The sequence below is a fragment of the Papaver somniferum genome, chromosome 10, assembly GCF_003573695.1.
Source record: "Papaver somniferum cultivar HN1 chromosome 10, ASM357369v1, whole genome shotgun sequence".
In the NCBI taxonomy this organism is placed as follows: domain Eukaryota; kingdom Viridiplantae; phylum Streptophyta; class Magnoliopsida; order Ranunculales; family Papaveraceae; genus Papaver; species Papaver somniferum.
This window is the reverse complement of record NC_039367.1, coordinates 148,649,794-148,662,771: the sequence shown is the minus strand read 5'-3', so window position 1 is coordinate 148,662,771 and position 12,978 is coordinate 148,649,794. Positions and strand designations below refer to the sequence as shown.

Here is a 12,978-nt window from a genome sequence, read left to right as displayed (position 1 = left end):
TTTGACTGTCTAGTTGATTTTCTTGAAAGTATATTGTAGTTAGTCCATACATATTGCTTAAACGAAATATTGGTGAGGTTGTTAGACCTCCGTTTTTTCAATTGGTATCAGAGTAGGCAAACATGTTTAAGACCTTATAAATCTGTGTTTGTAGCAATTTGACTCTTCAGACAGAAGTGCCATCTCTATAAACGTACCACCAGTCTTCGATGGCTCGAATTACTCATGGTGGAAATTTTTATGCGTGCTTTTCTTCAAGCTCGTGATTTTCAAACATGGGTACGTGTTGTTAATGGTTATGGTCCTCCGGTTGTTGCAGAAGGCGATGTAAGTTTTCCAAAGGATATTGGTAGATATGAACCTGACGAGATTCTTGCTGCAAAGCAAAATTCTGACGGGTTACATGCTATGATACATGCCATTACCCCAGATCTTCAGCACCATGTGACTACGTGAACTAAGTCTAAAGAAGCATGGGATATCTTAGAAACTGTATTCTAAGGAAATTCCTCTTAGAAAGAAGCTAGGCTTCAAAACCTTTGTTTTGATTGGGAAAACCTTGGTATGGCTGATGAGGATTCATTTGAGGAGTTTAATCAGAAAGTGTCTAAAATTATTAATGCATTTTTGCGTTGGGTAATTCCTGAAAAGGGCATTGTGATGAAAATTCTTAGATCGTTGCCAGCTAAATACGATTCTAAGAAACATGCCACTGTTGAAGGAAATAACCTTAATACTTTATCCATAAATACTCTGGTTGGGAAGTTTAAGATCTTTGATCATGAGCATACAACCTGTAACACGGGTGATGAAGCTTCATCCAAAGCTTCCTTTGCATAGTGAGACGCATTTGGCCCGGGGCCATATTTTGTGCCAAGGAAGGCACATTGCGTAGGCATATTTGCAAAAGTTCAATGTTGCATCATCATGATGCATTATGACAGTTGGGTAGGTGGCCTCCAGATCGGAGCGTAATCATTGTGTATTATGGAGTCTATTGGCCTAGAGCCAATATCGCACAATCATTGTGCATCAGGCCACAGAGGGATGTCCGAACGAGTGTTACGTAATCATCGCAAATAAACACAATCATTGTGAAGTAACGAAATCATTACGAACTAACACAACCATTGCGAATGAACACAATCATTGAGACTGAACGCAATCATGGCGAATGAACAGTGAAGCAGGCATGTCAATTTGGTCCCCTTTCCATACTTGTAGAAATTGCAAGTTAACATATATAGGTAGGGGTAGTTGGTTGAAGGTGCATATGGGGACTATGTACCAAGTAAGCTCCATAGATTTATCGGAAGAGTATAATGATGCATTTGATGCTTAGGCATCATAATGCCACGTCGCGGACCCGATAATGCATAATCATTGTGCATTTTGACGAAACGGCCTATACGGACGAGGACATTACCATTATTGCTAGGCTACGGCCTTGCAAACGAGTTTCTCTTAAGTTGACGGTCCCTTCGAGGATGAACTACGGTCTGTGTTTGATCCCTTTAGAGTAGGGAAGGGTATGTAGGCAGCCAAAATGAGTTGCATCATTGCCGGTCCAGCACTTTGTCGCTCATATCATCTAATTGTGAGATGATTGCGACATTATGGCCTTTCATATCATCTGGCTCGGTAGCTCGACTCAAGAGATGATTGTGGCCAAACTTGATGAGGAAAGTTTCATTCCATTCAATGGATGCTCATACTCCTATTAAGGCGTTCAACATAAGCTAAAAACCCGAGTGTCGTAATTTAGCTCAAGAGGAGTCAATTTTGATGGGAAACGGCCCAAAGATCAATACATATGGATCAATACATGGTCACCAGAATTTAGCCAAATTCCATCGTTTATGGCCTAAAAAGGTCGTTTTTGACGTTTTAGGAAAGTTTTTGTTTTCTTAATAAACCCTTCGCGGAACAAGGGTAAGTTGGAACGGTGTGAAATCTAAGTTAGCTACACCATGCTCACGAGCATGCTTGCAAGGGAAAATGGACGTGCAATTGCCTAGCTTTAAGGCCCGGATCATAGCTTCATCATGGCGCATCGGGGAGCAGAGGCGTAATTTTCCGGTCCGTCACACATCCAAATCTGAAAAGGATATTGCTTTCAAGGTATAAAGAACACAAAATTACTTGAAAAAAGTAAATGTGTTGGCAACTCTGTGGATGATCTTTGTGAGACTGATTTATCAGATGATGATCTTAATAATTCAGTTTCTCTGATCACAAGACAGTTTAGAGATCTTCTTTTAGAGAAGTAACGGTTCGTCAGAGATAAGCCTAGATCATCAGTTAAACCTCATGCCGTGTTCCTCTTAAAAACAGGGATACAGTCGATCTGATGATGAGGATATGCCTCAGTGCTTCAATTGTAAAGGTTGTGGTCATTTTGCCAATGGGTGTCCAAATCGTAGAAAATACATTGGGAACAAAGGTCTTGCTGCAACTCTTGATGAAATGTCTGATCACTATGATTCAAATGAAGATGAAAAATTAAGTGTTGCGCTCCTTGCTGAAAATATTGATTTTGATAATTGTAGCAATACTCACATCAATCTTGATATGTTTCCTGGAGAAATTTCTTCAACTATTTTGGAGGATAAAATGGATTTTGCTCTATCTACTGGAAATCCTATTTATAATGCTTCAGGTACCACAATTTGGCTAGAAGCTTGCTCCGCTATGGTATCTGAAACATCCTCCACTTTGACATGTTCTTACTGTACTATTAAGGGTTATGGACTCTTTACTTGTTTCAAGTACAAGCACAAAGTAAGATATGTCAACAAACTTCAACGGAAAGCAAATCTATTAGCAAACAAGCTTAAACTTGTTCAGAAGTCGTCCGAGGTATGTAAACTCAACTCTTCTCCAAAGAAGTTAATTTGTAAAGAAAAAATTAGACCAATTCAGAAAAGAACACGGTTTAAACACTTCGTGAAAGAGGATTTTAGGAACTCTTTCCAAAAGGTTCATGGTAGACAAATTATTGTTCACCCAACATAACTTAATTGTGTTGGTTTCACATCTTGTCTCAAGTGCTTAATCCCAAAGAGCCAAGAGTTAAGTACTTAAGTTTTTTTTTTTGGTTTCGGTTGATCTTTTCATATCCTAGATTGGTATTGAAAAGAGGTCTTCATGCTTGTTCATTAAAAGGGGGTAAAGTCGACAATTCTGACTTCTTTAGGGTTGTGAGTCGTGCGTACGCGAATCTTCTTACTTTGTATAAAGGTTTCGTAACCCTACATTCCTTTTTCCTTCCTTGAAAAACTTTTTTTATCACAAGTTTGCTTGTAAAGGTTGTTTTGTGAATTTCCCTCACAAACCCATATTTGTATGGAGACTCCAAGCATTATGACTTATGATGGAAAAGAGTTTAATATGATTGTCAAGCCATCAATCATGAAGGAAAAAGATAAATCTCTGGTAGCCTCTTCCTTGAAAAGAAAAATGAGGAATGTGAGGAAACCAATGGCTGTACCATCAAATCTTTAGAAGTTTTCTGGTGTTCTTGAAGAGTTGAAGGAAACAAGAAAGGAGTTACATCAAATAAAGGATATTTTTGTTAGGATTCTTGAAATTCAGAAGGCACTGATTCGGCATCAGTCAAGAAGGTTTGTTGGAATTGACTCATATCTTCATGAAACTTATGTTTTAATGACTGTTGACGACAACAGTTCGCGGACGATAATTTTTTTTATTCAAAGGTCTTAATATCTAGGAAACTTCTTATAAGAATTTATTCTTGTGTTTTAAAAAGGATAGCTAGGGTTTGGAATAGCAATTATTGTGAGTACACAGAGCTATTGCCAACGATCTTCATCTTGCAATGTTTTTTAGATTTATTTTTTTAAATTCTAAAGTTTATTTGGAAGATGATTTTGCAGTATTAATCTTTATTGGTTTTATATATTGCAAAAACTGTTATGGGATATGTGTGTTTGCGTCCGTGAACTATGATTGTCCCATATATGTCAAAAGTTAAGACTATTATGTCATTATGCAAATATTGATGGAAGATAGGATGAACTTTTGATTGCAAAGATTAAGTCTATTATATGTCTTTATGCAAATATTGATGAAAAATATAATGAATCTTTGAATATTCCGCAATATTGATCTTTCCCTGATCCACTTCTATATGAAGGTACTGTGCGGCTCCGTAAGTTCTCTTATGTTGAGCATTTTCAATTAATTTAATCATGGGTTCTCTTGTGGTTAATTAATTGAGTTTTCTGGATACAAATTCGTGTTTCATGTAATTTTTTAATGTCCAAAGAAATATTTATTTTCTTGTGAAAGTAAGGTCGCTCTTGTTGTGCTTAATTGCCAAATCTTTGTGGGGAGTGCGGCTGTGGAATGTTGTAGGAGTTATCTTGTATCTTTATAAACTCCTTGATGAATACACTAAGTTTTGACTATGTGAAATCATCGAAAAAAAGTTGATATGTTTTCTTTTAGTCATGAAGTATCTCTATGAGAATTTCATTATGATCCCACTAGTTTCGTAACTTTTCCAATTTATATTGAAAAAAGGGGGAGAATTAATGTGTAGTTCACACTACAAATACATATTGTTTACGGAATATTATGTAAGGGGGAGTGGTTTTTATGTGAGATGAAGTATTGACTAAGGGGGAATGATACATATCACCATATTATTCTTGTCAAGATACTATTGGACTTTGATGATGTGTAATAATACTATGACATTGTATAACAATGATTGAGAGCTACTATTTTCTCATTGTTATAGCTACGGATCTTCAACAAGTATGATGCTGAGTTGATCACGTTAAGAATCACTCACTACAAGAAAACATGCCATCAGCGACAAAATTCCTGGCGACGCATGGCACTTTGTCGCTGTATATAATAATCAGCGACCATACAAATTATGGTCGCAAAATAACAGTTTTAGCGGCAAGTTAAAAAATTGTAGCTAGGATGGTCGGTAAATTAGGTGATCAAGATTTATGAGTTGATAGGATTAAATGATGGTCCAGTTTCACAAGCTTTATGAGTTGATAGGATTAAATGATGGCTCTCCTGCTAGAGTAGCACCTTACTAAAACACAAATATGTGATCAGGTTATTGGATCCAGATCAGGGTATGTCAAAGGACTTAGTTAAGTACCAAAATCTAAGAATTCTTGCTTGAAGAATTGCTCGCAAGTCTTAAGATTAAGGAAACACTTCAAGATTATAATCAACGTTTGAAGATGTTAGAGTAAAACAACATATGTTGGTCATAATTGCAGGCATTGTAACGTACACAAGACACTCAATTAACCAGTGATATTTTCTTATAAGAATCTTTTTTCATTCTCTGTGATTTTCTGTTATTTTTTTTTCTTTCTCTTTCAATCTTATGTTGTTGTTATAGCTATAGACAGTTAGGTATTAGAGAACTTTGTTAGTTGCAGCTTGTAAACTTGTAAACAATTATTCTGGTTAATATAATTGTGATTCATGGAATTTTCCTATTATGTCCGATCTTTGCAAAATTGTTCCTTTTAGCTGCAAAATTAAGGCACAATTCGCCATTTGTATAATATTTTGCTGCCAAATAATGCGCCGCAGAAAAAAATAGATTTTGAAAAAAATAGATTTAGTCGCCAAAAAAAAAAAATTTTGCGACAACACTTGCTGTCGCTAATAATTTCTAATTGCGACAATGTAACTTTTCGTCGGTAAATACATATTTTCAGCCACGACATGCTATTTGGCCGCTGATACTAATCTAGCGACGAAATTCAAATTTGCTTCGCTGTTTACATTCTGCAACGCACTATCAGCGACAACCTAAGCGACAAAAAATATTCGTCGCCTAAAATAATTAGCGACGAAAATTAAAATTTTTGCGACAATGGTGTGTGCCGCTGATGGCAAATTTTTCTGTAGTGACTAGAGTACTTGGAAGTGACAAAGATTTCGAGTAATGTTGAAGAACCAAGGAAATCAAGCATTTGGATGAGAATCTACAAAGTTTATTTATTTTGTAATCCATATGTATTGATAGTTTTGTCACTAAATTTGACAAAAGGGGGATATTGTTAGAGCACTTCTCGGTCGAACTCGCAAGCGTTGCTATCTCAAGCTTGTTGTCAAGTTTATTTGCCAAAAATATAAGTCTTGAATTCTAGTCTACTTATAGATAAGTCTCGGATTATGATAGAAAGTGTAGTTGAGCATTAGACTTCACGGCGTTCAACGATTGAAAACGAAGAACTACTAAGGGGAGATTGTGGAACTTCATCAACAAAAGATATGTGGAGACTTGAACTCATCTATCGCTCAAAAGTCTATCTACTTTATCTCTTATTTGAGACAAAAGTCGTATAGATATATAGACTTCGATTATACACATTTGATATTTCGAGTTGAGTTTAACTCGCTTACATATTTCTCGAAATACGTATTGGTAAGCTTTCGCTTTAACCAAGTTCATCTTATATTCTTGACGAAAGTCAAAAGATGATCATGTGAAAATCGCCTTGTAACATCTTACATGATTTGTGTGAGACAGTCATTTGATGTAGACTCGAATATTTCGTATTGATCATTTGATCACTTGAAAATTTCTTTGAAGCTAATAGTTTGTGTGAGACAACTATTTTCGTCTTCCGAGAATGTTTCAACAATTGAAATAGGAGTTTAGAACTATTAACCATGATTGGATATAGCACAGTATGCGTACTTGTATGCTAACTGTTGCAAATTATTCCAAGTCCGGAAACCATAATATGCATACCTGTATGAGTCAATATCGAGCGACATTAATGGCAGCGCTGGCGATAAAGTATTTATCGCTGGCGATATTATCGATATTGTTCACTAGAAACTTTATCGCTCAATGGTTTTCCCATAGTGGCTCAATTCGTTTTCCATGCCACCTGGTATGCTAAACAGGTTTTTTTTGGCATGTGCATAGGAACAGGCCTAAGTACCAACAAAAGGTTCTTGTCAAAACCTAGATATCAATGTAAAATTAACTGAACATGACAAATGACTTCAGCCTCAGTCATTGCACAGAAATTTGGCTATATAACCTTTTCCCTCTTAGTCCATATAGCTAAATTACTAGGTGCAAGTAAAAAAAAAATATTTAATAAACAAAGAACCTTTTCATTAATAGAAATTCGAGGTTCCAATGAGTTTAAGATCGAAAATGAGAGAATATAAATTAACAAGAACATACCGTAAAAGTACAATACCGAGAAATCCTACAAGAGAAGAGAAGGATTACCGGAGTAAGACAAATACAAGTATGTATAAGTTCCGATCACGTCAGAGTTAGAATGATTTTTTTTCGGAATCAAAAAATCCAACCATTTAGTTTGGTTTTCTTCTTTAGAAAGATACGCCCCCAAAATATGAGTGATTTGCTCAAATCTCTCGTACCTAGTGATGAAGATTCTTTCGTCAAAGAAATCACCGTTGAAGATTCTGTCGCCGGATAAGTTGATGATGAAGATTTCGTCGTCGGAGACAACAAATGTGAAGATTTCGTCGTTGGAGAGCTTCACTATTGATCTTAAAACCCAATCCAATAATTAAGAATCACCATTAAAGCGAAGATAAACCTCAAAAAAGAAGATAAAACCAACATAATGGTGCAGATAAGTAGAAAACATGATAAATAACTAAGTTAGAACTACTAACTAGCATAAAAAACAAAGAATAGTGAAAAAATCTGCTCAGATCCAGTCCAAAATGGACCAAATATGAGTAGAAAAGGATTGTTAGTAATGGTTTTGTCGAGGAAGTGTGAGAGAGAGGAGAGAATAAAATTGTTCGGAGTGATTACCAATATTTTGTAGTTTTTGTTCAATGATTGGTGGAATATGTCCAGGGTGCCAATGGAGTGGGTGATAAGTAGTGCTAAACTATTATTTATATTTTATAGTCACCGGCCTGGTTTCGCCCAGCCAACCCCTTGTGAAAAAAAGAAAGAAAAAAGGCCAGGTTTCGCCCATTGAGATGTTCCAAGAGACGTTATTAGACACGCCATCTGTACCATGCTAAAACCCACGTAATGACAAAAAAATAGTTGCAAACTGGGATAGTAGACAGCAAAACGGAGCACTCAAAATAGCTCATTAGATTCTTGAACTTTTCAAAGTTTCATCCTTGAAAAGGTCTTTAATTTGTCGCCTTACAATATGGTGGCCAACTGAGAATGTAGAAGTCAAAGCTACCGAACAATCAACATAGCACTCAAGAAAGCTCTCATGAGGTGAATAAAATGGAAATACTAGCCGGATAGAATCACACAAAAGGAGAAACATTCTTTAGGCACTACTGGGAAGAATAAGATAACTCTTATAATATTTTTTAATAACCTTTTTTACTTTTTTTACCATCATTATTCTTCTGATATTTTGAAGCATCATTGCGTAGCTGATTTTTACTGCATCCCTAAAATGCCAAAACCTTAATATCATCTTTCTCAGTGAAACAAAAAATAAACAAAAAATAAACAAAAAAGAATGCAGTACCTTCTTGCTAGATACAAATACCCAAATGTCACTTTCTTGAATCCAATAGGGTTGTCTGGTGGTCTTTGCCTCCTATGGAAGGATAATATTGAGTTACAGATCATTGATAAAAATTTCAATATGATAAATTTGTTAGTTAAACTTGATAGTCAGAATGATAGGTCTTTAGTTACTTGCTTATATGGGGCCTTAAATGATATTGATAAGACTAGACAGTGGAATCATATAAGGCTTATTAAGACAACCCATACTAACACCTTGATAGTTATAGGTGACCTAAACTTTATCTTGCATACAGATGAAAAAGAAGGAGGTAACATCCTCAGTCAGTCTGAGTTAGATAACAACAACATGATCCTGCATAACAACCTCTTGACAAGCATGAATTATATTAGCAACCTTTATACCTGGACCAATAGGAGAAATGGGAATGAATTAATCATAGAAAGGTTAGATAGAATTCTCACAACTTTTGACTGGTCTAGTACTTATCCTAATGCAACTTTGTATCACCTCACTGTTGTGGGTAGTGATCACTGTCCCATAATGCTCCTCACCAGCAAATTAAAGAACTCCAATAAGAAACCCTTCAGAGTGAATAAAGCGTGGTTTAGAGATCCTAGTTGTACTAATATCATTAAAAAGGAATGGAAGTGTAACACTAATGGGTCCTCTGCTTTTCAATTAACTCATTGCCTTAAAAATGCTAAAGTGGGTCTTAGGCTCTGGAATTATCATTATTTTGGTAACTGCAACACTCAAATTTCTAATCTTGAAGCGCAACTGTCTGTTCTTACTAGTACTTCCAATCAACAAAACAATAATAGAGTTAATGATTTAACTCAGAAACTTAAATACTGGTATGATGTTGAAGCTGACTATTGGAAGCAAAGAGGTAAGTATGATTCCCTTCTAATGGATGATAGAAATAATGCTTACTTTCATCATAAAGCTAATTTTAGAAGACAAAAAACTCAGGTTGAGTCTTTGCAAAATAATCTTGGAATTTGGCTGAATGATAGAAAAGATATTGAATGTGAATTGTTAAGACACTTTAGCTCAACGAGTAGATCTACTAAGCCACCTTGCCCTGATCTGTTTCTTAACAATGTTAGTGCTAGTATATCTGAATCCGATAATGCCATGCTAGTAGCTATGCATAATGCAGAGGATATTAAAAAAGTTGTGTTTGACATGAAACCATGGACAACACCAAGACCAGATGGTTTCCCACCAGGTTTTTATCAGCTAATGTGGGAAACTGTTGGCCCTGATGTTGTTAAAATGGTCCAATATTTTTTCCACTCACATTATCTCTTAAACCAATTGAATCATAATTTTATTACTTTAATTCCTAAGCATAATAGTCCCAAAGGAGTTGTGGATTATAGACCTATAAGTCTGTGTAATGTCACTTACAAAATCATATCAAAATTGTTGGCTTCTAGACTAAAACGTGTCCTGCATAAATCATCTCTCCTTCCCAAACTGCCTTCTTATCTGGTAGATTAATTCATGATAATATAATCATTGTTCATGAACTTATTCATTCCATGAAAAAGACTAAAGCGCAAGACGGTTGTGTAGATATTAAACTAGATATGTCAAAAGCATTTGACAGAGTGGAATGCATCTTTCTCATTGCTAGCTTGAAAAAAATAGGTTTCGCTGATGCTTGGTGCAGCATGATAGAACAGTGTATCTCAACTGTCTCCACTTCTATTTTGCTCAATGGATCTCTAGGTAATGTGTTCTATCCTCAAAGGGGATTAAGACAGGGTGACCCCTTATACCCTTACCTTTTTATACTTTGCATGGAAGCTTTCTCTAGAGGCCTAAGAACTGCTGAAGGTAATAATGAAATTTATGGATTTAAAGCCACTAAGAACTGTCCTCCTATCTCCCATTTATTTTTTGCTGATGACTTCCTAATCTTCATAAAAGCTAGGAATAAAGATGCTAGGAATTTGTCTACCTTCATTGATCAATTTAGTAAATTTTCGGGTCAGGCGATTAATTTTGAAAACTCTGCTCTAGCTTTTAGTCCTAAGGTCACAGCTGCTGTTAAGAATGAGATAGCAAATACCCTTAGAATTAAGAGAATGTCCCTTAATGAAAAATACTTAGGAGTCCCTCTCCTCTTACAGAAAAGAAAATATAGTTCCTTTGTCCATTTGCTAGACAGTTATAGAAATAGACTTCATATCTGGGATTCTATATTCCTATCCCCCCTGGGAGAACTGTCATGAATCAAGCATTCCTAAGTAGCTTAGCTAGTCACCATCTAGATGTTTTTCTTATGCCCAAAGAACTAACTACCAAAATGGATAGCATTCAAATGAATTTCTGGTGGGGCAAAAAAGAAAATGAGAAAGGGTGTTACACAAAAGGATGGGGTGATATAGCACTTCCTAAGGAATTAGGTGGTCTTAACATAAGGAGAACTGATGTCCTGAACATGGCCTTTCTGACTAAGCTAGCTTGGAGACTTGTAGAAAATCCAGATGAACCTTGGGCCATTATTCTTAAAGAAAAATACTTTGCTAATCTTAATATGCTAAACGATAGTATAAGCAATAATGGTTCCTGGATGGTATATGCACTGGTTTAGAAATTGTCAAAAAGAATTACATGTGGGAAATAGGCGATGGAACTGATATACAAATCTGGAAGAATAATTGGATTCCTAGTACGAATGGTCCCCCACCCTCTAATTTCCAATCTTCTGGTATGTGTCTAGTTAGCCAACTAATAGATCATGAAACTAATTTGTGGAATTTAGATACTCTGAGAGCCCTCTTTGATGAAGTCGTAGTTAAAGAAATAATAAGAATAAGGATTCCCCTTACAGGTAAGGATAGAATCCGATGGAAACCAGCAAACAATGGTTTTTCTCTATTACTGAATGATAACCTGGTGTATAAACCTACAAAAAACAACTTATTTGTAGGTTGGAAATCTTTTCGGAGACACAAACTACCCCCTAGAGTTCATCACTTCATTTGGAAATTCCTGCATAAATGTTTAGCAACTAAGTCTAAGCTAGCCAGTATTACTAGACACCAAGATGATTGTTGTTCTCCGTGTGGGAATTACCCTGAAACAATTCAGCAGTTATTCTTCGACTGTACAGTTTTTAAGTGTATCTGGACTCATGTTATTCCTAGTCTTACGGCCATCATTCAAAATCAGGACTTATATCAATGGCTCTGCAATTTCTTCCTGGTAACCAATAATAATATGCATAAGGACTACAGAATGTACGATATGGCTTGCTTTACTTTATGGATGATTTGGAAATCAAGATGTTCAAAAATCTTTGAAAATAAAAGCTTAAATCTGGTAGATATTTCTAACAGTGTTCTTCTGCAGCTTGAGGAGTGGATCAGGTCAAGAGTAAATCTTTCTACTCAAAACCATCCCACTAGCAGAACTACTCATTCTTGGTTACCACCAGGAAATGGCATTCTAAAAATAAATTTTGATGCGTCTCATATTGATAAAAATACCCTATCTGGATGGGGACTAATTTGTAGAAATGATGCAGGAATCACCTATGGATTGCGAGGAGGTACGTCGGGTGAGTAGATCCTGAACAGGCGGAGGCACAAGATCTACTGGAAGCAGTGCTTTGGGCTAAGGAGATGGGGTGGAGGAAAATTCATCTGGAAGGTGACTGTGTCAATGTGATTGATGCGGTAAATGGAAAATCCACAGTTGTTAAGTGGACAACAAATAATTTCATTACTGATGCTTTATCAATTCTCAAAACTTTAGAATTTTGGGTGTGCTCTTATGCACATAGGGATGCAAACCATCTGGCTGATTCTTTGGCCAAGTTTGCAAGGTCCCAATTTTTATGTTTCAGATGGTTTAATAATGCTCCAGATTGGGTTCAAACTTTAATCCAGCAAGACATGAACAATGTGTAATTTCTCTAATTATTTTCAATAGAAATCTCTTTTCCTATTAAAAAGAAGCAATATGATGGCTAGTTCATCTTTGGAATACGGAGATGATCAATCATTATGGGGCTTACTTCCTCCACATTTTAACTAGTAGATAATTTAGTTTACGGAAAGTATAGATGCACTTCGAAGTGCAGCACCGTGTGAGAGGGGGTGGGGCCCACTTAGAGGTGTAAATTGGGTTGTGCCAGCACAACACGCTAAAATTCTAGCCCAGCTCAACCCAGCACGTGATTTAGCCCAACACGTCCCATCACGTTAGTTTCGTGGGCTACGCTGGGTTAGCCGAATCGGCACAGTAGCACAACACGCGGCACGAATAAGCACGTGGCCCATCCCATCCCAGCACGTTAAGAAAGCACGTCATAGCATGAAAAAATACACCATATAATAAGGCATAATACATCATATTTTTTTGTATATTTCACAAAAGAGTCACTATTCTATCTAGTTTTTGACATTTTATGCTGGCTTATTTATAACAACACATATAGTACCTT

General features: G+C 36.2%; 2 protein-coding genes across 2 annotated transcripts; both read left to right on the top strand.

Moving 5' to 3' along the window:
- Positions 1-8,501: 8,501 nt before the first annotated feature.
- On the top strand, positions 8,502-10,759 carry LOC113316486. The gene is made up of 2 exons (XM_026564654.1): positions 8,502-9,797; positions 10,073-10,759. Exons 1-2 carry the CDS (start codon positions 8,502-8,504, stop codon positions 10,757-10,759), a joined length of 1,983 nt encoding a protein of 660 aa, XP_026420439.1.
- Positions 10,760-10,833: 74 nt separating this feature from the next.
- On the top strand, positions 10,834-12,442 carry LOC113316485. Its single transcript, XM_026564652.1, has 3 exons — positions 10,834-11,103; positions 11,883-12,081; positions 12,228-12,442. Exons 1-3 carry the CDS (start codon positions 10,834-10,836, stop codon positions 12,440-12,442), a joined length of 684 nt encoding a protein of 227 aa, XP_026420437.1.
- Positions 12,443-12,978: the final 536 nt, after the last annotated feature.